The sequence below is a fragment of the Anser brachyrhynchus genome, assembly GCF_964034855.1.
Source record: "Anser brachyrhynchus genome assembly, chromosome: 2".
Classification (NCBI taxonomy): domain Eukaryota; kingdom Metazoa; phylum Chordata; class Aves; order Anseriformes; family Anatidae; genus Anser; species Anser brachyrhynchus.
This window is the reverse complement of record NC_137695.1, coordinates 141,962,726-141,987,414: the sequence shown is the minus strand read 5'-3', so window position 1 is coordinate 141,987,414 and position 24,689 is coordinate 141,962,726. Positions and strand designations below refer to the sequence as shown.

The 24,689-nt window shown below is 38.4% G+C and overlaps 1 protein-coding gene across 11 annotated transcripts in view; it reads right to left on the bottom strand.

Annotated features, from left to right (window-relative positions):
• OXR1 (oxidation resistance 1) overlaps positions 1-24,689 on the bottom strand; it is a 273,119-nt gene that overhangs the window by 116,075 nt on the left and 132,355 nt on the right. For all 11 annotated transcript variants that reach the window (XR_013946361.1, XM_080579456.1, XM_080579472.1 and 8 more), the window contains one exon: positions 21,325-21,521. Coding sequence is in view for 10 of the 11 variants with exons in the window: in XM_080579456.1 (XP_080435582.1) it covers positions 21,325-21,521 (197 nt within the window). In the remaining variant the exon portion in view is untranslated. The remainder of the gene's footprint in view (positions 1-21,324; positions 21,522-24,689) is intronic.

The window sequence follows — 24,689 nt, the reverse complement described above, 5'->3', positions numbered from 1 at the left end:
CAGCCAGTCAGGAAAGCTTTGACTGCTTCATAGATACATGTAACAAACATGACAGATTTTTTTTTTTTTAATTCTAAATCATCTTTCCATTATTCATCTCTGCATAAATGATGCATCACTTCTGAATTAATGTACCATACAGTCATAGAAACATAGACTCACAGAATCATTAAGGTTAGAAGGGACCTCCAAGATCATCTGGTCCAACCATCACCCTCATACCAACGTCACCCATTAAACCATGTCCCTAAGCACCATGTCCAACCTCATAGAAGCATAGATGTTTTCTGTGAAACCTACAGTAGCTGGATTTAGAAAAAGGAAACAAAAGGCATGTTGTGTAAGTTTTTGCCTGTTTTTAAGGTATTTATACACTCAGACTTTGGTCCAACATTGACTATTCCTGATGGCCCTCTGAGGTACCAGCACAGGTCAGGCAATCTTCTTCAAATTGATCTGCAGATTTTGTTGCTTGAAATCCCTCCTTGTGCCACACAGCACTGGTTTTGCAGCTTCTTCTCCAAAACTTGCAGTTGAATGTAGTGGAAATGATGGATGCATGAGACTGGAGCTTTGAAGACTGGAGCTTGCTTTATTAGCACGGCAGATAGACCACACTATCACGGCGTAAGCATATTCCAAGCACCTTACCAATCAGGTTAAACACCGCTCTGGAGAGAGCATTCTGTGGGTGAGAGACTAATGTTTACTATATGATTTTTCACCTTTCAGCCTCTGCGCTATGGCTGCTACTACAGCAGCTAATTAGTATTAATTGGTACAGTCTTTTATGACACATTTGACCAGTAGAGTCATAGAATCACAGAATCGTTAAGGTTGGAAAAGACCTCCAAGATCATCTGGTCCAACCATCCCCCTACCACCACCGTCACCCACTAAACCATGTCCCTAAGCACCATGTCCAGCCTTTCCTTGAACACCCCCAGGGACAGTGACGCCACCACTTCCCTGGACAATTCTGAACAACAATGCCTGAAACATAGAAACCATCCTCGTATCACCAGTTCATTTCACAGAACTCATCCAGTCTGAATTAGTGCTGGACCAGAGTAGAAAAGCTTTTTTTAATAAAAAAGCTTTATAAAATAATTTTAATAAAAGCTTTATAAAATGTTGTTAATTCCATGAGCTCTTAGTAGCATAATTGCAACATATTAGCTCATATAAGGGTAATACTACTTTTACCAACTTCTACCTTTTTCATATTTGTTTTTAGTAACATTCATTGTCGAAGACAGTTACATTCCCTACAGAATCACAAAGAAGTTTTTGACCTCTCAATGATAAATAATAAATATTGCTGTAAATTCAAAATATGACAACACCAAATTATTATTAAACAACTACAATAACAACAACAACAAAAAAGATACAGGTCCTAATATTTCAGAAGAAAGAATGTTGTTAGAAGATTTGTATGGCTATGTTATACAAGATTATAGGGTGAATTGCTGTTTGTCATTTCACAGTGCAGAACAGATGCAGAACATTTTCCTAGCGTACTCCTTCGTCTGCACCAATTTGAAGATCTCATATGAAACATAACACTGTTGTACAAAATATAAAACATTAACAACAGCTATTTTTAAATATTTTTCTGAGAAGTATTAAACATTAGATGAATAATAAAGAAACCTTAAGAAATCATGAATGTCTACAAGGTCAGGACATCAAAAATGTCAGTTCAAGTTACCTTCTCATTACTTCAGTATTTAGGCCAAATAAAGGTCTTATTCAGCTCACCACAAAAAAACATTCCTGATGCATCCAGATATCCAGATACAGCAACTCACCGTCCCACAATAAGTCCACACTTTAAGCAGTTAAAAAGGCAAATTTTCTTCTGTTTAATTGATATTTTCTATCAATAAAAAAAAATGAGCAAAATAATATCCTCAAAACTTGTACCAATCTTTTACAATCCATTCCTCTTAGTCCTGAATACTGTATAACACCTTCAAGTTATTGCCTCCTGACTCTCATATGCCTGTGCTGGAGGACACTGGCTTCTGCCTTGGATATGCCAACTAGGCCAGCTTCAGTTAACTACTTCTAATTCCCCAGTACTTTTGCTGTTTCAGTATTTGGAAGGACTTTAGCACACTTCCAACCTCCAGTAAGCTGCTGCATGGTCCTCTGGTGCACGAAGCTGTAGAAGCGGAGGCTGCGGCCGGCCTGGCAGGGAGGCAGCTCTGCACGCACCTCTTCTTGCTCCTGCTCCTCTCTTTCGGTAAACCTGTATGCTATAGCAAAGCACTGCGCAGGCAAACAGAAGGCAATGGGGAAGCAGAAGAGCTGTAGTGCTGCACAGGCACAATCCTGAACCTCAGTGACTGCACTTGGATCCCCTTGGCCGAGTTCATCACCTTACGTGCAAACCTGGATGCCCACAGGCGGGGCAGGTGCCTTCAGTCCAGCCTTCAGCGCTGCTCCGTGCTCCCGCAGAGCCGTCCCCAGCACAGTGCTCACACTCTCACTGTCTCCTCTGTGCCACTCATCCCCAAGGCACCCTTCAGCAGCCTCTGCCTGGAAATCCTTTGAAGCAGGGACACTCACTTTTGTCCTGCTCGTAACGCACCAAGCACATGAGGTTCACTGGTGGGGTCCCAGATGCACCAGTAATTAACACTTTTATCCTTCACTAGACTACTGTTCCCAGTAGCTACTGGGAAGACACTGCATTAATTCAGGACATTGTCATTGCTTATTACAGTTATCTTATAATTAGTTTGAGTCAGTCCAAATTTTTGACTAGAGCAGAAGTAAATCATGTACTTAATCAATGTCAAGGTGTCCTCACTACCAAATCTCAGTGAGTATCCAATATCTGAGAAACTTTGCATGATAAGGACAGTAGTTACTTCATTACATGCTCATTAGTGCAATATTTAGAGAGACGTTCTTAAACAAAATTGGTGAAGATTTGAGAACGAAACACACAGAATGATTTTTTGCCTTTGGAATGAGCCACTTCTCCCCATTTACATCCCTCTCCCAGATAACAGGATTAGTTTATGTTCATATTTATCAACACTAAGAAAATCACAGCACTTATTTATGTGATAAACACAGAGCTTGTTTCTTGAGTTATACTTTCACACCGTCAATCTAGAGCAAGAATGACAACAAAAGACTTACACTTAAATCTTGAGAACGTATTTTTGCTGCAACAATTATGTTATTGCAGAAGTTAAAATCTCTTTGATTCGATTACACATAGACACAAGACAGATGTCTACAGATGGTTTTGGGTGGATGGCTTTCAAACCGCAACAACTGTGGAACTGTGTGCAAGAGACCTGGAGCGAGGATGTTCATCGCCTTTGCTGCTGCCTTTGCTTACTCTGCACAGCAACCAGAACCAAATTTTCACTCCAGTTTGTGCCCAAAGAAGTTTTACTTCAGTGATTATATCCTGACTCACAAAGCTATTAGAAACTCACAGCTGGTGCTCTCACTGCATGTTTTTTATTTGAAAAGAGGTCACTGGTCTCCAAAAGGATCACATTTTATCTCTGCAAACAGCAGATCCTTATCTCTGCAAACAGTAGATTCATAGGTCAGCTTTAACACCACCAAGTAGTTTAGCTGAATTATTTCCTGAGCATTGCTCAAGTTCAGTTTTTTAAAGAAAAAATAACACAATGCACAAAAAAAAAAAAAAAAAGAACCTGATTATTAAAGATTATCATCATTTGTAGGGTCCTACAGCAGATGGGGACAGTATTTGGGCAACACAGTGATCAACTGCTAAAGAAAGCAGAATTAATGATTCTAATTAAGTTAGCAAAGTATACAAGTTGTAAGAGGAAATCAATTTCTTGGATTGAGACTGTGAACTCAGTGGGGCTAATATACTATTTCACTGTAGGTGCAGATCTATTGGGGTGAGAAATGGGGGAAGAAACATGCAAGTTGCATCCCAGTCTCTCTGTGCACAGGCAATACAATATGCACACACGCACCCTGCTGGGAAGGCAGGGAGCCATTGGGCTGTTCCTGCTGCCAACGTAACTCCATACTCATATTTGAATCACACAAATTCCTTACACAACACCTTTATGTTTGACTTATGTAAGTCAAAGCCAACTTCTCTCTTACTCGACACAGCCTACTGAACACCATCTTGCAGAAATGATGGATCAGATTCTGCTTAAAACTTTGATGAAACAAACTCAGAGCAAACTTTACAAACACTGATAGCTCATGCAGGATTACACCTTTGCCTAGAGATCATGACTGAATGTAGCGGCGTACATTATATTTGTATTGTACTTAAAAAATGTGGATACACATTTTTGTATCTCTCCTTAAGTTTTGTGAAGCTCACTTGTTGTTTTTAAATTATCTGTGTTCCCAAATTCTGCATGGCTAAGTAGAAGACATTTAATCTAATTTGATAATCAGATTTGAAGGCATTGCTATTTTGAAGTGGGGAACAGCTAATTTCCCTGTGGGATGTGGAACAGCACTAACTACCCTCTCCTCCATTAGAACAACAGCAATATAGAAATATCTGCCACACTTGAAAAACTCTTAAATCACTTGTTGTTACGAAACACTAATAACTGGATTGGTGTCATATTTAATTATTATAAAGTCCACATGCAATAAGAAACTATTTTAGCTGGTAACAGCACATGCGTGAGATCTCTGAAGCTGGTGTGGTTTCTTACCAACTTCAGTAACCTCTGATAGGATTTCCAGTCAGTACTAACTAACAGACTGCCAGTAATGCCATTTACCATGAAATTTTACTTCTCTGAATAGTACAGTTTGCCCTCTCATACCTATACAGTTGTTCACAGAGAGTAAAATCAGAAATGTGAGCTAGAACTGGGAACAAGGAACACTGTAAGATAGCAGAGCAGATAATCTCTCTTGCAAAACAACAGATTTATCTACTGACACTGTTGGCATTACGAAAACAAAGGGGATCAGCATTCAAACAACAGAAGAAAGCTGCCTATTTATTTGAGCCCATGGTCACTGTGACCTGATTTGAATTTGAGGAAAGTATCTCAGTTTACTTGAACAGGAATTTGTGTGTGTTTCACACAAAACTTAGAGCGTTGCTGAACTAGAAGACAGGCACTTGGTTTCCAAAGAAATGGAGTTACTGATCTGAACAGCCATTTAGGTTGGGTTCTGATAAGAAACATGGCGGAAAATTGCTTGATCCTGCTTTTACTGGTGAAACAAATTCTTCTGAAACAAAATTTTAAATCATACTGAGAAGAAGAGAAATGTTCTATATTGAACAGTTCTGGGGCTGAACCTGATGGTACACTATTGGCAGCAGTGGGATTACAACTGTTTGCTCTGTTATAGCCTAAACAGACCAAGATGGGTTTGACTAAGTCACGGTTTACAAATTATGCTTCCATCAAGTTCATAGGATGGCTTGGGTTGGAAAGGACCTTAGAGACCATCTAATTCCAGCCCCCTGCCATGGGCAGGGACACCTCCCACCAGACCAGATTGCCCAAAGCCCCATCCAGCCTGGCCTTGAGCACCTCCAGGGATGGGGCATCCACAGCTTCTCTGGGCAGCCTGTGCCAGGGCCTCACCACCCTCTGAGTGAAGAATTTTCTCCTAACCTCTAGTCTTAATCTCCCCTCTTTTAGTTTAAAGCCATTAAAGTTGTGTTTACTAAGACAGGGAAGATTTCTCAAAATTTATCGTGAATAAAATCCTTAAAAATTCACAGGAAATACAATGACAAGTAAGGAGCCTCGTATGCAGCAGGAATTATACAGTTTATAGAAGATTAAACAAAGTGCAATTTTACATCAGTTCTTTACTGTGAATTTAAAGGTAGTCAAAAAATAAAATAAAATTTCTTCTTCCCTCCCTCTCTTGAAGAAGAAAAGTAACTACAAAGAGTGGGAGCAGTTTTACTCTGCTTCTTTACACCCTTACACCCTAGCAGAGCACAAGCTCTGGCAGAGGGAGTACAAGCATTAAATGGAAAACACATTGGTTGCAACTCAGCACCTCACAGCATTTCCTTGACTAGGACATGCATCTGAGGCAGGTGGCTGCAAGCAATGAATTCCAATTACGCTTTAATGGAAGACCCAGTTTTTATCAACAAACATGAATATAGTGAAAGAGGAAAAGATTTTAAATTGTTAATCATTCTGTATTACCTTTATCAGTGTTTCCTGAATATTCTGTCTTGTTTGGGACTCCTGTTTATTTAATTTTCTCTTTATGACAGTAGGCTGCGTGACAGCAACTTTCCCATTATACTAATATGTCTTGAATGTTAGCAGAACTCCTCAGAGTTGCAAATATCTTCTTTTACTAATATGGCTTTTCCCACTAGGATGGGATCACATTCCGAGAAGCTTTTCTACAGAATTCTCTCCAGCATTTCACATATAAATAAAAAGTGCTTCCAAATAACATTACTTAATACTAAATAAGCTGGATTCAAACTGGCATCAATAGCAACTAATATATTTATCCTATATGCCTTGGGGGTTCACATAAATAACATTAGACCGATATTCATCGGAATACTGTCCTGATTATTTTTTCACCTATAATATACAAGAAGTAAACAAGCTCAGAGAGATTGCTCCTGCTGCCATAACCTGAAGGTGCTTCCCCAAAACCTACAAAAATTGCAAAGATTGTCCAAAGCAAATCAAAAGATTCTCGCCCCCACCAAAACAAAACCAAACAAATAAAAAAAACAGTAAAACCCCCATACATATGCACTCCCTCTACCATGGATCTTAAAGCAAACGTAAGCTAATTTTGTCCAAAGATCTGTATACACCAACTTAGTGAGGAAAATCATGCTTTATGCTTTACAGTAGAGTCAGTCTGCAAATAGTTGCTTAGCAGAGTTATACCGGCAGTAAATCCTACATTCGTACTATCACCTGGTGGCACTGTTACACAGCCTTCTAAATTCTGTGTTCAGTGCTCGGCTCCAGGGAAGCCGAATCGTGCTGTTCTTGCCCTGGGGCTACATGGGCCCTCCACAGGAAGGCTGGCGATGGAGGAAGGCAATTGACCTGGACACTGGCTTTTTCTTTGGACTTTAAAACACAGCAGTCTTCCCCAAACAGGCGTGTTTCTGCCTTGATATTTGGGGAAGAAGAAATACCGACATTACATCTCAGGGCTGGTGTTGGTATAAATAATAGCAATTTGCACTCAGATTCCATGTTTCTGATTCTTCTGCCTTAAGCAACCAACTAACAAGGCAACTGAAGGCCTAGGAGGTTTTAACGGGATAAGTATCAGAAGAAAGCTGCAGTATTACCACAGGTGGTTTTAAGGGAACTTGATCAGGTGAAGATTGTGATCATTGAAGGGCTGGAGCACCTCTCCTATGAAGAAAGGCTGAGAGAGCTGGGGATGTTTAACCTGAAGAAGAGAAGGCTCTGGGCACACCTCATTGCAGTTTTTCAATACTTAAAGGGGGCTTATAAAAAAAAGATAGAGAACAACTTTTTCCTTGGGCAGATAGTAATAGGACAAGGGGAATGATTTTTAACTAAAAGAGGGGAGATTTTGATTAGAGTTTATGAAGAAATTCTTCACTCAGAGGCACTGGCACAGGTTGCCCAGAGACTGTGGATGCCCCATCCCTGGAGGTGTTCAAGTCTAGGTTCAATGAGACCCTGGCCTCATTGTGCACCTATTATTTTCCAGTGCACAGAGGCTCTATATTAATTTACAGCTAGCTTATAAACATTCAAAATTGACAAATCACTTGTGCTGTTAACCAACATCTCTTTAGAGTATGAGGTTAGATATCACTACATATAGTTTTGCATTCATACATACTATGTGCACTGGTTATGAAAACATGATCTCACTGAAATCTCTAGCAACTAAAAATCAAATTATATTTAGCATTTTTACTCTTTATATTTACCTCATTTTCATACATAAGTCATCCTGACAGTAGAAAAAGGGCACATATCAAGTCTATGAGAGAGAAGGTGGGTACCTAAAACATGCTAAAAGTACTTCACAAGTATACAGTTGCAGAAGAGCACTTCTCATCGGCATACTTACATAAAGTAAATGAGCTAGAAATTCTCTTAGAGCTCTTTAAAAAAATTGTCTTAATACAAAAATATGATTGACAACAACATCTTCAACAGAACAAGAATCAGAAATGCACTGGCAGATTTTATTAACAGAACACTGGACTATTGCTTGAGACAGGGCTTTTTGATATACTGTGCCATTATTGAAGCTCTTCCCTAGTGAACTTTGTTGTAAGTCCTCTCCTCCTCACTCTCTTCGCACCTTTCTCATTTGCTTGCACTCCTACTTCTTTGCTTTTTACTTCTTATATTGGTGTCTCACTGACCCTACATTCTTCATATCTGCACTGACTCCCATTCCTTGTCTCCAACAACTTTCCCTCTGCAATCAGAAATCTTTTCCAATACCCAAGGATACGTTGGTAGTAGTAGTGAGGCACATTCACTATCGTCTAGGTTGAGTGACGGCCGGGTTTCATTTTCTCCTAGTCATTTGAGTCAACAACGCTTGTGGCCTCTGACTGAAGTAGAACATCCTTCAGCAGAACATCTGTCTCTTAAGTCATGGAGAATTCACAATAACAGATATGTTGTGTTAAAAAATAAATAAGTAATTCAGTCCTGTGTAGCTTGAAAACTTTTTGCTTCAGCTTTCAACCAAGTTGCAGTGAAATTAAATACAAATTTGTAGATGAATTACAGATCTCTCAGCCATATGATTTCAAACACATTAAATCATCTCTCAGTCTTTCTTTTCTACGTAATTTAGATAAAAGTTCTCAGAGAGAATTCTTCTTCCTTCTTAATTTAAGGCAGGCTCACTATTCACATTTAAAAAACAAAATTAAACATCCCATTTGCAAGTTCCCACTAATTGTCATTTAGGAAACCCTCACAGAGCAATACGAAAATTAAATCATTACAAAAGAACTTATTTGAAACATGTTTTTCTTGTCAGTGTAGAAAAAAAAATGCTCTGAGGAAGAAATTGGCAACCTATCCAAAAGAAAATGAAGTTATGCATTTTTGTCTCCACAAATGAAATAAGAAAATCAATCTGAAGGTATTTATAGCAGTGAAATGGGGAAGGAAATGGGACTTCTAAAAGACCATCAAATGCAGGAAGCCTGTTCAATGAATACTGAGGCACTGAACTGAACCCAAACCACCTTTATTAGTGGAGCTTTTTGGAAAAAGTTTTTTCTGGCAGGTTAGCTACAATCAAGTGTAATAAAGAAATGCTATTCTTAAGAATGTGCTGTTCCACTGGATGCATTCTCATTTAAAAAGACAGTCTCTCAGAGTGACCTTGTCATGCGAAAACATTCTCTTGCATGAGACAGCAATGGAGTGTTAGGTCTTCTCATATCAACCATCTTAATTCTCATACTTTTTAGTTGCGATGATTTGCAATCTTATCTGTAACTCTTCAAGAAAAATGAAATATGTAAAAAAAAAAAAAAAAAAGGCCAAACTCCTTGTGTTACCTGGCTTGGTTTGTTTTCAAGCAGACAACAAAATCTTTACTTATAAGAAATAAGGTTTGTCTTTTACAACTGTTACTGTATCCTCTTCTGTCTGACAAGTTCAGAATGTACACAGTAAGTATCAAGAAGAAAACACACAACTAATCAGTATAGGTTTAGATCAATGCCAGGCAGCATGAGAAAGCTGTTCTCCCTCACATAAAACTACCAAATCAGACTCACCATGGATTATGTAGATGTGACCCCAGTGGGATTCACATCCTTCCACTAGAGGTGAGTTTGGGCCACACCATTAGATCGCCTTCTGTCAGCTCAGGGCTGGCAGTGGTGCCATTCAGTCTTTTCTCAGGATTCACCATGATGCCGGTTTCTCTCTGAGATTCCAGCTGTGGTCGATAGCCAGCTCACGGTTAACTTCAGCAGCTGGGTTTGAAAGTCTTGACCTGTGCCAATCTGTGCCTCGTGTCTTATTAAAACAAAACTTTCTTCTTGTCAAATAATAAGAACAACAGCAACAAAAAAATTGATTTGTAGAATGAATTTAAGACATTTCATCAAACGTTTAATTGTCTTAGTACATTTAAATTGTATGTTTTCAGAATTAACTATACACAGGTCCTATTTTCTCTCAGACTTATTCAGAGAAGAAATAGCAGTATGTTGACAAACTACTGAACAACCAATCTCAGCACTGTCTTGAACACAAATGAAAAGGGAACAATATAATTTAAACTGTAGGTAGATAACAAAAGCATCCAATTACATACCCAAGTGGTCACATGTTTTTAAGCAAAATGTTCAGCTAAGGTGGCTGAGAAATTGCAAATCAACAGCTCTTTTAACAAATCATGCTTGCCACATTTCCTCTGCCAGAGGAAAGAGACAGTAATTCTATCTTCTGCAAATTAAAAGAATAAGAGAATCTCTCGAGCATATTAATTATTGAGATTCACTGGAAATATAGTGGGCTGCTGCCACTATTTAGTGTTCATGAACATATCTGGCCAATTAGTATCTAAATTTATAAAAAGACTTCTTTCATTGTTGAATGTTTTATGCTTGTAATGTCTTTACATACTCCTATGTGCATACTAATGCTCTGTAATTGAGGAACACTCATCAGTACAATAACTTCATGATAAAATCCAACTGTTCTTCATAGTCCAACACAAAAATCAAGTTTTGGCAACAACACTCAGTTCCCATAGGATTCTGGGGGTGGGAAGAGCATAACAACAAGCCAGTTTCTTAAAATCCAGAAGGAACTTCATAGCAAGCTGCCCTGGAGACAAATTTAACCCAGCAGCTCTGTCTCCTGAAAACTGTGTTTCACTCTGATTTATCTAGCAATCTAACAAGAAAGCCTGAAGCCAGGAAAGAGCAAAAATTAGTTAAAAAAAAAAAAAAAAAGCAGAGGAAAAAGTTTTTCAAACAGCCCGTCTGAAGGCCAGTATGTGCAAAGAGAGATTTGGGATCCCTTATGTTCAGGACCCAGAGAGATTAGTCCATGGGTAGTGCCTGTCCCAGTATAATCCCAGTATGGCTGGGATTAGATCACTGCCAGACTCACAGGGAAACAACCTGCTTGTAAGGAAGGGAGACAGCTTTGCCATCTCAGTGGTAAATTCAGAGGTAAGGGAAGTCGATTCCAATTCTGCAGTGGTAAACTGCAGTATTTCTGTATTTGTGCCTTGGTCCACCCCAAATTTATTTATTTATTTTTTCTTCACTCCTCCAGGCTTTTTTATGGATGTAAAGAAAGTTTAAGGCAACAAATAAAAAAAAAAAACTTGCCAAGTCATTTGACATTATCAATAATCTTGAGCTTCTGGTTATTACCCAGAAATCATAGCTTTAATAATACTGGCAAAGAAAACAGAAATGACCCCTAAAACAAAAATATCATACTCCTCTTGCACTAGCTGGTCTTCTATGATATTTTAAGACAAGAAATTTGAAACATTTCATTTATTTCTATTTATTTAGAGTGGGCAGTCTGAAGAACAGATAATGAGTTCAGCTACTATAATTTGTTTCCCTTTTAATTAAAAAAAATATATTTTTATAACCAGTTTCAGTGCATTTTTGGCTAGCTAGAACTACCAAGCTGTCTATGAACCTCACATTTTACTTCAGAATGAATAAAATATTAATAATCAAAATAGATGCTTTGTTATTGTAATATTTCTTTTTCTCATAGTGATGTTTACCAGATAAAATTTCTGGAAATCAATTTAGCCTAGCGGTCTTTGCTGAAGTCTACAAACATTGGGCTTTTATAATTGGTTAAAGAGAACGCTCTCTGCTGATGAAAACTACAAGCTAGGAACAGCCCTCTGACCGTGCAGGTAAATTCACTTCTTGGAATTTCAAGTTTGATTATATGAAAACACAAATAAAAGCCATTACCAATAACTTTCTTGAAAGATAACTTTTTATTTTTTGCATACAAATTAGAAATTAATGCTACCTTTCATTAGATTTTTGTTGTTGTTGTTGTTATTTATAAAACGACAATTTTATATTACCATCAGGTAGTCCAACCACCTAGACCACAATACCCCGTAGATGATGACTATGACAAAATGTGGTATTTGCTAAAGTAATGGTAGATACCATCTGTGATGTCTCCCACCATCTGCAGATCTCACCATTTCATCCCAGAGGGTAATAAGGTTCGACAAGCACAATTTATCCATAGTAAATGCTTAGTGGCTATTCCACATCATCTTCTCCTTCATGTGTTCAGAAATAGCTTCAAAGAGGACCTGCCCTATGATTTTGCTAGATACTAAAATTGAGTCTGAACAGGCTATAGTTCCCTGGATAATGCTTATTGCCATTTTTGAAAAGGGGTGTAGCATTTGACTTTCTGCCATCATCAAGGACCTCCCATGAAATCTATGACCTTGCAAAGATGATAGACAGCAGCTTCACAACAACCTCAGCCATCTCCTTCAGCATCCTTTGCACGTATCCAATTGTGTCCGTGAAATTCGATGGATCAAGATTTCCCTCAAGCGATCTCTGACTCAGTCCTCTCCCATGACCTGTAATTACTGTCCTCCCTGAGCCCTCTCTCCAGGCTCAAAAGCCTCGGTCTTATCTGCATCTACTACCACAAAATCATCCAGCAGTTTCTGCAGTGAGCCCACATTTTCTTTGTTCACTCTTTTACTGCTAGAAGGAAGACTCCACTGCTTCACAATACTCAAAAGACTGGTGCTCAAGGCATATTTGAGGTGTAAGAAATCAAGTCCTTTCTTCAGTTATTTTTCCCTTATACAGAAGACTTCCAATGAGAGACTGAAGGTGATTCACACTGTATTAGCCCACAGCTTACATGTCAGATCAGTCTTTCTGTATTTTCTCTCCCTCAGATTCAAATTTTGGTCTCCCAAGAGGATGTACTATTCGCTGATCTTGTAAGTTGAGTAGCTTGCCTATAGAACAATAAAAGATATCAGCTTTGTCCTGATGTAAAGCAGGGAAATTATGAAATCTTGAAATACATCTTGCACAAAATGACTTAGCAGATGATATGATAGCAATCTATATGATTAAAAACAAAAAAACAGGATGCTAAGAAACAGGACATGCTGAGATGAAAACATCACTCTTCTGGTGGATGCTGTCTCTATAGCTCAGAACTCATTTATATTCAAAAGATACATGAGTACATAAAGGACAAAAGAAGGACACAGCATTAAAAACTGGCTTTAAATGGCTCCAAGTTTTAAATCATTAAAAAAAAAAAAAAAAGAAAAAGAAAAACAAAGATGTGAACAAATGCTTGCTTGCTTATCCAGAGTAGCTATGTGATCTGAATCACTAACACAGTTTTTCATGAAAGGTGAATGAATAAGAACTTTGCATAGTTACTGTTGCTATGAAAGCCACTTCCCTTATTAGCCACGCATTGCACAAATTATTTCCCTTTCCTTATCACTCACAAACAGGTAATGAAGTGCTTGGAAAATGGCCTCCTCTCCTAAAAGTTTCTGAGATTGTATTTGAAAGGAAGCAGTCAGAGTGATATTCCTCAAAAAACAGCGAGCGTTCAACAAGGAATTTGCAAGTACATTGGATGGGACAGTGTCAGACTCTGCAAATGTGTGTGAACTGCATCTGGATCCTCTGAGAGAGAGTTGGCAGCTTCATCTCCCATCTGTCTTCCTCTGAAAGCAAGCGGACACAGATCAAATTTACAGCATCTACTGCACCGAACTCCTCCACTCATCTAACAAACTCTAATATACCTACCTACGTGCCAAGCTTTGCTAGAATTAGCACCAAAGAAGAGAGGTGTTTGTGTGAAAAAGAGGAAAAATCAGACATTTGAAGGCTGCTACAGAAATGAACCACATTTTGTTCTGCAGAGGAGAACAGGCAAATATACTCAACTTCTAAACAATAGGAAGGTACCTTCAAATACATGTTTGGAAAGAAAGTGGAGTATTCTTTGCAGGAGAACCTCGCTACAGTAAACACATGAATTATTATCAGAACAAGTCCCATAAAAGGTATAATCATAGAATCATATAACGGTTTGGGTTGGAAGGGACCTTAAAGACCACACAGTTCCAACCCCCTTGCCATGGGCAGGGACACCTCCCACCAGACCAGGTTGCCCAAAGCCCCATCCAGCCTGGCCTTGAGCACCTCCAGGGATGGGGCATCCACAGCTTCTCAGGGCAATAAGGTATTTCTAGAGAGTCCCAAGTAAGATCTCTAAGAGCAGAAAGGAATTTGAGCACTAAAAAAAAAGAAACAAACACAATGTCTGACCTCCAAAGAAGGCTTATATTTATTTTTGAGGACAAAGGCAAGAGGAAGCCACCTATGTTTTTATACAACAACTGCAATAGTAACTAGTCTCATGAGATAAGCCCCATATGATTCTCAGCTGGGTTAAAAGGAAACACTTATTTTAAGGTGCAGGAATTTTCTCCTCCAGTTCTGAGCCCAATAGCACATTCAGCCTGATGTCTCATCAATGGTCTAAGGCTCTCCACCATAGCTAGGCCCATTCATGGGTGATGAAGCTCCACCATACAAAATGACATACAAAATCACCACTTTAACTAAAGTCAGTCCGGGCATATTAGGTACTACTATGTACTGCATAACAAATAATCTTGTATCAGCAGATTGTGTGAATTCATCCACATTTATAGTATTTATTACTAAATTTACACTTCATCACACTATCTGTTTTCCTTGATGTATTTTAAAACAAATAAAAAATTTATGGAAGAAGCTTGGAATGTATGTGAAAGCACAAAGAAAATGTATCTACTGCACATGTAACAAATATGCTATTTATTTATGCTTCCAAATCATGACAAAAATTTATGACCTAATTGGACTCAACCCAAAACATATATCAAAAGGGTAGAATATAGTTACATTCACTCAATAGTAGTTGATCAGTTCCCATTTGTTTTTTCTTTTCATAACAGGAAGAACTATAACGTATTAATCATTTGAATAAAGTTTTGTTTTAGGTTCTCATATCACGGTGTAAAATCTCAATTACATTGTTTTGTGCATTAATAATAGCCCTTGTGACAAGTCATTACTTACATTTATAGGCCATTACATTATTTGGAAGATCCATCTTCTTTTAACAATAACACTTTTTGAAGTACTAAATTAGTAGTAGCGACTAAACTAGTCCCAAGTAAATTTGAAGTGACTTCCCACTGTAACATTGTCCCTCACACAGAAGAGTGGGAACCCACAAGAAATTCTTGCCTTTTCCTATTTAGCACTTTGGCATTAGTTAGTATTGATTTGTTTTGGAGACTTAGTCAATTAACATGTATTTATTCAGAGCTGCTCATCCCAAAAGCTTCATTTCTCTTCCACACTGATTTTATATCAGCGTACTTCTACTGCTCTGAATAGGTAATGTCTATATTCAAGAAATAAATACACATACCTATAGCAGTGGAGAGTATTAGTATCGTAATGTCAAACTAGCATAAAAAAATTCTTTACTAAGATTTCTGGCAATTTCATTTGCAAGAGAGGTTGAAGAAGAAAAGGCTTTGTTCCTATTTTTTTCAAGTAGAACTTGTAATAAATTTAAAACAAATGAACAACTGGAGCAAAGAGAACCTTGGAAATTAATATTTCCCAAGCGTCAGCATTCTGTATATTTTGTGCATACACAGATGTATGCACTCTGTCCGAACCACTGTTTGTAGTTGTAGTAGCAATACCTTCCACGGGAGATAGAGACTATACCAACACAAGATGCCTCCTGAGATAGTTGATAGTTATCTTCTACATGAAAAAAAGTGTGCTAGCAGAAGTCTACATATTAACATTTGCCTTAAAGCTTTTATAAGAAATCGTAATGTTCTAATAAAAATTGCTGCATTCCTTCTCCTCCCCCCAGCAATGTACTCAACAACATTTTCTACTTTGAAATACTGTTTTGCTTCCTGACTTCTTTTGCCCAAATCCTGGTGTCAGGAAAAAATCTTTATGCAACCATTATAACGTTAAATAATTGATCTACCCTATTGTGGGTTTATTTCAATAGCTAACAGAATAAAAGGAGGCCTTTTTCGTTACAAGACCAGGGTTACTAGGTAGACAGGCAGCATCTTCTAGAGGCACGTAAGCACTATACACCACAACTTTCATGGCTAAATGGGAACCAGGTAATACACCTCAAGCATGTGTCTTTACAGTGCAACAATATTAGGTACTTAAGTCTCCTTAACAAGCTGCTAAACATATATTCTGAGGCATCAGGCCATGAAGAGACCTCCAGTAAGGTCCTGCAAGCAACACAGCTGCGATGCTACACCCGTGCTAACTGCACACCAGCTAGGAAGAGCTACTTGTAGCCTGGACATGGCAGTAAGGTGATACAGCCTTATTGCTCCGAATTCAGCTACCCATAAGATTGTATGGAATTGTAAAGTATTCCAGCCCACTTTTTTGAATGGTGAAGACCCAGACAGATACCTTCTTCTTCTCTTTTGGGGGAGTTGCTCGACAACAAGCACTTCAGAAATAAATTGGCCTGAATTTTTAAGTGCCAGAGGCATCTAAAAACTCTAATTTTAGGTTTTTATTTTTAAGTGTCTTTGGTACTGTTTCTAGAGTTCTCTGAAAAACTTTAACCAGCCCACCATGCAGACTGTTTTTCCTACACTCGCCTTATTAATCTAGGAGTTCCCACTCAATTTCTTCACACCAGTTCAGCAGTGAAGCTGCAGGAGCCCTCCTGCCTGCTGAGCCTGCCATATGGAAGAGTTATTTCTCCCCCTCACTGACTCTCCATTTTCTGTTTCATTTCATCCAAGCACACAACTTGTTCCCTGTTGCCTTTTCCTCTCATTTCTCCCCTCTCTTACCTATTTTATTCCCCACTTTTTAGAAGTGCACTCACTAAGTTTGGAAAGCATCTGAGATGCTGCCTGTGGGAAAGATGAAATGTAAAATCAGTGTCTTGTGAATCAAGTAGGAGCAGTGCTGATAAAATTCGAAAATCTCTTGGAATTGCCAGGATATTCCTTCGTCAATAGACATTCAACTCCCAGAGGTCCAAGGGAAATCTGTGTATGCATAAGGTGACACAAAGGAAGGAGAGAAAGAAAGAGAGAAAGACATACAGAGAGAGAAAGAGGGAAGCAAACTCTGATGCTACCGAGTATTTAGAAACACGATCTGTCAGACAATTGGCTATAACAGCTCACTGAGATGAGAGCATACACAAGCTGCTACAGTTTCTTCTGCAAAGCATGTACATGCAAGGTAAATGCCCACGTGTCTTTGGGTCTGCTAAGCAGAATGAGATTTATATAAAGACCTGAGAAGTGCTTTCGTCACATGCAAATCCAAAAAAAATCAAACATGTTTTTAAATAATTTTGATTTTACTCTTTCCATGACTTGGTAAAGCAAAACTGGTTACATATTTCTTTATTCATAATTTTAAGCTGCACAGTTAGCATGCATTAAATACAATGGGCAGCCATTAACAAATCAGGCCAACTCCAGAAGTAAAGGTATAACAGGCAAAGAGATGCTGATATTTACATCTTAAACCATAAAAAATGTATATGAATACATGCTTAAATATGGATACTAAACTTCTTTTATGTATCCAGATTTGACCTCAGATCTTATATCTATAAAGTACTTTGAAGATCATTATAGTTACTGAAAACAAACATGAAAAATGAGTGTGTAACACAAAACACAACAGGTATTAGTTTACTCAAGCTCCATTAGTCACTATCATAAACACTGTCATTTGCCAATTTGCTTGGAGGTTAATGTAACAGAATACTAATTTTTAAATGAAAGAGGCAAAGCCGTCTTAGATCATTAGATTTTCAACACATGTTCTTAATCCATTTATCACAGTAATGATTAGTTCATGTTGCTTGATCTTGGACACTGATTGCTTTCAGTAGAGAACATGCAAACAAGGTCAAAACAAGGTAAAACCCTGTGTAATTGTATTAGGTGAGCAACAAGTCTAATGTGCTTGTTTAAGCTATTTAATAGCCAACTGTACACAAAACACCATTAGAATGTGGTATTTCGTATTTCAGAGTCCCTGCCCATTGCAGGTGTGTCATTACATTCACCCTCATAAAGTTACAAACCACTTGATTACACTTTGTGTATTAAAATTAATTTTTGACACGTCAAAGAAATTGAAGTAGGTTTAAATCAAAGGGGTCACATAGGTCATAACATAAAGGACATTGAAGTTGATGGGAGCTTTAAGAAGACAACTATGGTTTCTCTCACATTATAAAATCCAAAGACAATACCAGAACAATTCAGCCAGTACAGCAAACACGTTCATCTGATAAAAGTACTGTGCTGTCCAAGATGAAATCCTTCATTTTCACAATATTCAGGAACATGTATAATTACATGTTTGTGAAGATACAGAGAAACTCTTATTTCTTCAGTTTGCCTGTCAGTAAAATCTGAACATTATGTAGTATGAAGTAACACAGGCTGGTACCAACACTTTGTGATTTAGGCAGGTTGCATATTGTCCTGATTTTAGCTAGGATAGAGTTAATTTTCCTCCCAGCAGCTGGTATGGTGCTGTGTTTTGGATTTAGGACGAGAACAATGTTGACAACATGCTGATGGTTTCCTTGTTGCAGAGCAGTGCTTACACTAAGTCAAGGACTTTCCAGCTCCTCCTGCTGCCCTGCCAGCAGGGAGGCTGGGGGTGCACAAGAGGCTGGGAGGGGACAGAACCAGCACAGCTGACCCAAAGCAGACAAAGGGATGTCCCAAACCATACGGTGTCATGCTGAACAATAAATATGGGGGTCTCTGGCCAGGGTGGGGGGGATTGCTGCTCAGGGATGGGATGGGCATTGGTTAGTGGTCAGTGAGCAATTGCATTGTGCATCACTCGCTTTGCACGTTCTATTATTATTAATAATATTATTATTAATACACTTCCTATTCTGTCCTATTAAACTGTCTTTATCTCAACCCACAAGCTTTTTACTTCTTTTTTTTCCCATACTGGGTAGGTCCTTGCCCAGTACTCAGAAGATGCTGTTTAAGAAAGAACATGTAAGCTTGGCTACATTCTATGGTCTGTTCCCTTTATACTTCCCCAGGGTCTACAACTGTTGTTCACAAATGTTAGCATCTGTTTACAGACAAGCTGCCTGTTGAATGTTGCTGTTTGTGGACGCGCTGTCTGTGTTCCAGCACTGCAACAGGGTACTCAGAGACGCCATGGAATATCTACCCCTAGAGATTTTCAAGACTTGGCAAGACAACGCTTTGGCTGTTCTGATCTAGTGTTGGCTGAAGTCCTACTTCCAACAGGAGATCAGACTATCTGACCTTCAGAGGTCTTCAGAGGTCCAATCAACACTTCCATAAGTCTGTTGAATCGAGTGTCGCATGATGTTCAAACAAATTAATCAAAAGTATGAACAACATTCTGTTATTCCAACACTGAGATCGGATCACGAGCAATTAGTGTTCAGACCCTGTGATCACTAGAAGCATCTCTAGGTTTATAATATTGGTAGAGTTCACATTACAATGATTTTTTTTTTTTAACGGTTCACAACAGAAAATGCAGGTAAGTCAAATTTAACAAGGAGATAAATGCAAACCTGAGTCAGTGCCTCCATACACAAACTGGGATTTGGTTGATGGCAGAAAAACATTTAATGGTTGATGGTCAACTTTCCAATAACAGTTTTAATCTTGAGTTAAATTAAGAACTCATTTTGATGATATGGTGGATCTTTATGTTCATTAGTACTCTTCAGGAAAACTCCCACATCCCATCCCCTGCTTTAGGCGTGAAACAATCTTGGCATATCTTTGATACTCCTTTGAGATTATTTGGAGGAATGAGGAGAAAAAAAAGTCATAAAGCAGTATTTCCTAGCACATTTAAAAGTAAAAAGTTCACTCAAGAGCACCGATTTAACTATGCTTTCTCAGAAAACTCATTCTATACTAAAGTATAAAGGATTCCATTTTAGGGTGTTATTCTCAAGTGTGATAGGATAGAATGTCCTTCAAAGAAGGACTGTGCAATCTGAGATTATTAGATATAATTTTGGAATCTATGTCCAAGACACTAACAAACTCATCAATGACTTCACTTTGCCTCATTTTTGTTTATGTTGGGGTAGACAGGATTGAGTGGGAGCAGATAGTCAAAGCTTCTATGAGTTTTTGGAAGGCAGTTCCACAGCTCATTTTGAACAAGGAACATCAAAAACTGCAAATACATATAATTATTGACGACTTAAAATACATCATTCATTATTAAGTTGTGTAGATTGTTTTTAAAGAAGGAAACTACATTAACAATTTTAAGCATTCAGATGTAACACATGAAAAATGTTTAATGCAACACATTTTTCTTTACTTTTTAGATGAGTTAAAGGCACATAAATATTTACCTTTAACAGAATGAAATTCTTTAATTATACTGCAATAATTCAACAGCCAACAAACCCATAATTAAAATACATAACTTCTTTTTCTTAAAACTGCTGACTTTTCGTCTGTTCAAAGCACAGCATTAGCATCCATCCCTCTTATTTTTACAACTCGCATTAGCATATCTGCCTCTCAGAAGCATTAATGAACCAGGCACAAACACTAGAAGGCCACTCTTCATGCAGTTTTAATCAGGTGAGAAGCAAAATCTTACCAAAGAAATCAGTTGGGCCCAGTCCTGAAAAGATTTATGGGGAAGCAAGTTATGATGCATCTGCTAGGGTACCTAAGACAGTTTTATGAAGCATGTAGATACTGAAATCCCAGGAGAATATCCAAAAACCCAAATTATTCAGAAAAAGGTATCCAGAACCCCCTAATTAATCCTGGCTACGTTTTCCTAGAAGTACTCCAAGCTCAGTAGGCCTTCTCCAAACTGGAAATCCTTTCTAAACAGGAGCATTCTAAATTATCTCTGCCTAAATTCTAATGCAATCGATTGTCAAAGGCAATTACATCCTTCCCATAACCTTCCTCCCCAAATTGCTTCTGTGCTTTCTTCAATAATTGTTCTTAGGGAAAAAAAAAAAAAAAGGCTGAAGAAAGAATTCTTGTAAACTGTGCAAGATAAATAAAGCAGGTTAATTCTTAACGGTAATTTGACATCAGCATTAAGATATGACATCTTATTGCTCAGTGTGGGCATTTGTAACCTTAACAGTCAAACACAATTAACTAAAAGAAATAAAACCCAGGTAAATAGGAAATCCTTGCGATTTTAATGAGCATATTTGATTTTTTCTGTGAAAGAAAACTCACCGATGGTGTAATATCTCTTCAACTCACTCCTCCGTGGGTTGCGCCTTTGGGTATTCGCGGTGTTGTTCTGTTCCTCCTCAGAAGTTGTTGCCTTAGTGGCAAGCAAAGATTTACTGGGCTGAGGAGTCTGAGCTTCAGCTGCCACTGGGTTGCATCCTGGCCCACTAATATCCACCGACTGTGACTTTTTCTTTAATCTAAAGACAATTTAAGGCAGTAAGGTATTATTAATCTTTGTTCTACAGATAGATTGTATAATCTGCTTAATTTTATATAGAATAACACCACTATATTCACTGTACACAATTCATGCATGTCCCAGCACAACACAGAAGAACAGCAGTGGTAAATTAGGCCTTGTAGTAATTTCCCCTTTCAGCTCCTGCTAAATCAGTTACAGCAGTTACGTCTCATCCTACTGCAGCTCACATGTAGCTGCAAATGGTGAACTGCCCTCGGATCAGCCTGCTGAGCTGCCTGTAGGATCAGTCCCTAATCCATTCCAGAGAAGATGAGCTGATACAATTAACCTATCATTACATTTGCTTGGCTTAAATTTCCACAGACAAGGGGAATACAAAGAAATTAAATCATTTGCACAAAGTTGCTGAAAGCCCCATGAGAAAGGAGCTGACTTATGATCTGAATTCAGTTGTAGCTCTACAACTGCATTTCTCACTCTGCAGTAATTTCAATGCGTTGTTACTCACATAAATTCAAGATTCCCACTAACCCCTGATGCCACTTTGTGCACTGCAAGAGCAGTGGGCATAGGAAGAGAAATTCTCTCTCCTGCAGAAGAAATCAGTGCTGCTCAGCTCATTAATGGCATCCAGGCAGAATTTGACTTATTAACCACTATTCTCTGAGCCTGACCATTATTTTTTTTTTATCCATCTGGTTGTCCACACATCCAGACATAACATCATAACTCAGATAAAAGAATATTTTGGTAGACAGTGTCAAAAGCCTTGCTGAAGTCAAGGAAAATGACATGACTGCTCTCCAATTCTCCCCAAACATTTTGCCAGAATTCTGCAGGACAGAGACACACAAAAACTCTCAAATCCCACTTTGAAGAAGTGGTAAGAACAGTCCCATCACTAAATCACCACAGTTCTGCCATAACTAAGAGTGGGCAGGGCTCCCTCCCTGACTAACATGGTGTGAGAAGAAAAGAAAAATGTTATTTGAAATGACGCTCTAGAAACCTTGTTTTGAGAAGATCTAGCATTTGATCACATGTAATCACAGATGATCAAAGGTATTTACCTAAAATGAAGGATATATATATATATTTTTTTAATCGACTCATTGGTTAACTTGGTATTCCATTATGATGTTAAAATCTGCTTCCTTGTTGAATATGCCATATTCATAACAATAATTTAAAAAAATCCCTAAAATTCATTACCACTTGAAACCCTTGGAGGTTTAAAGGATGGTTTTGCAGAAGAAAATCACTAGGTTTTGAGAAATAATGTTCTACATCTGACCCAAGCTTCCACTGTGATTTCTGTAGGTTACAGAGCCTTGCTTCCGTGCTGTGCAAAAATGTTGTATGCAAAGAAGCTACGAAGTGTTTATTACCTCCATAATTTCAAACCAAGGCAAGTGAGACCTAGAGATCAATAAGTGTACATATGTTCTGCATTATGTATTTCTATGCCTGTGCCAATACTCTGCCTCGAAGGAAGACAGACAGCAGGCATATTGAAATAAATGATAGAAGTGGAAAAATACCATTATGATGCAAATTCTCAGCTATATAATGAACACTTTCTTGGCCACCAAGGCCATCTGAAGGGCAGTCCAATTAATAAAATAGATTGCTGCACTGGGGGAAACACCAGATTGTTACAAATATACCGTGCCTGTTCTTCTGGAATCAACAAGGAATAAAAGGATAATACCTGTCACCTGAACAGTAAAAGGCCACACGCCCCTTATTAGGTGACATGATTAATAAGGGACTGGGTTCAAATGCCTATAGCAAATTAATGTGCAAAAAGAAATAGTTATTTACTCTGAACACAGGTTCAAGTGAGGACATGAGTTTATAAGTTTATATGAGTTTTTGTCTTTACAAAAACAAGCCACTTACTCAAATGCATCTTATTTCTGCCCACCTGGACTGTGTATTGATGCAGTCATGGCTGGCAAAGAATTTGAAAAAATACTGCAGCCTTTGAAATGCATCTTCACTGGACTGCAATGCCTTGCAAAGAAAGCCTGAGTTCTGTGCATGTTTCGAAGCCAGGAAAAATAATTCTTTGTAAGCCTTACCCTTTTCCAGCACCCTGCTTTATTACTGGCCATGTGCTGTGCTTGCTTCCCCCTGCCCTATTTATTTATTTATTTGTTTATTTATTTATTTTTATTTAAAGCTGCACTGGCTGTGACAAAATTTATTCTCTGACAGAAAGGAATCTGAACGTGAAATGCTTCAGGATCACATTCCCTGTTCCTGCTTTATTTCAGGCTGTCTTGTAGAAAAACAAATATAAGATAGAAGAAATGTTGTGCAAAGCCTTTTTATCTTTTACTTCATGTATTCCACAGCAGCCTTCAACTAAGATTTCAACAACGGGCAACACAAGTCTTTCAGTATTGCTTGGTGTGACCCAAAATGACGCTGCTGCATCCAGACGGCAGAGAATGAATGCCAGCAAGGATTTCAAAGTCAGCACTGCATGAGCAGGACTTGGAAATGCACATTCAGTGGCAAGGGCACAGTTCTAACTTGACTGAAATCTGAATTAGAAGGGCCAGAAGTTTCTTCTTCTGCAGCCATCTTTAAATTTTACAAGTTGAAGGGGACTAAAAAAAAAAAAAAAAAAAAGTTTAACAAAGTAAAATCTTCAGCCTTTCAAAGGTGTGAAATCCCTAGGAGGTCATTACTGCCACCTCTTGGCTAGTGGTGGCTTCTGTGAAGTATGGCAGTGGTCTCACTTCAGTGTTAAGGCTCCTTCACAACAAAATCTGTAAGTTCAATGGAAACATCAAATGAGTATGAAGGCCCAATTACCGACAATTAATTGAGACAGCCCATCCTGGGCTGACGTTCAAGCAGGGCTATAGCAGGGATTACTCAGCTGCTACTGACTGGGTCTGGAGGTGCAGTGTTTGTTTGGAACGTGGCTGATTTAATGGCTGAGCAGCACCTCATTTTTAGACAGCCCTGTCAAAACACACGTTTCACACATCTATCTGCGTAATTCAACTGCACTATTACTAATAACCCATTAAAAACCCATTTGCTCCATTTATATCTCCCTGTATTTTCCTCAGAACAGATGTCACACACCCCAGTAACTCCAGCCATCAGAGACACAGTCACCCCTCGGTGCCCCTGACCTAGCCGG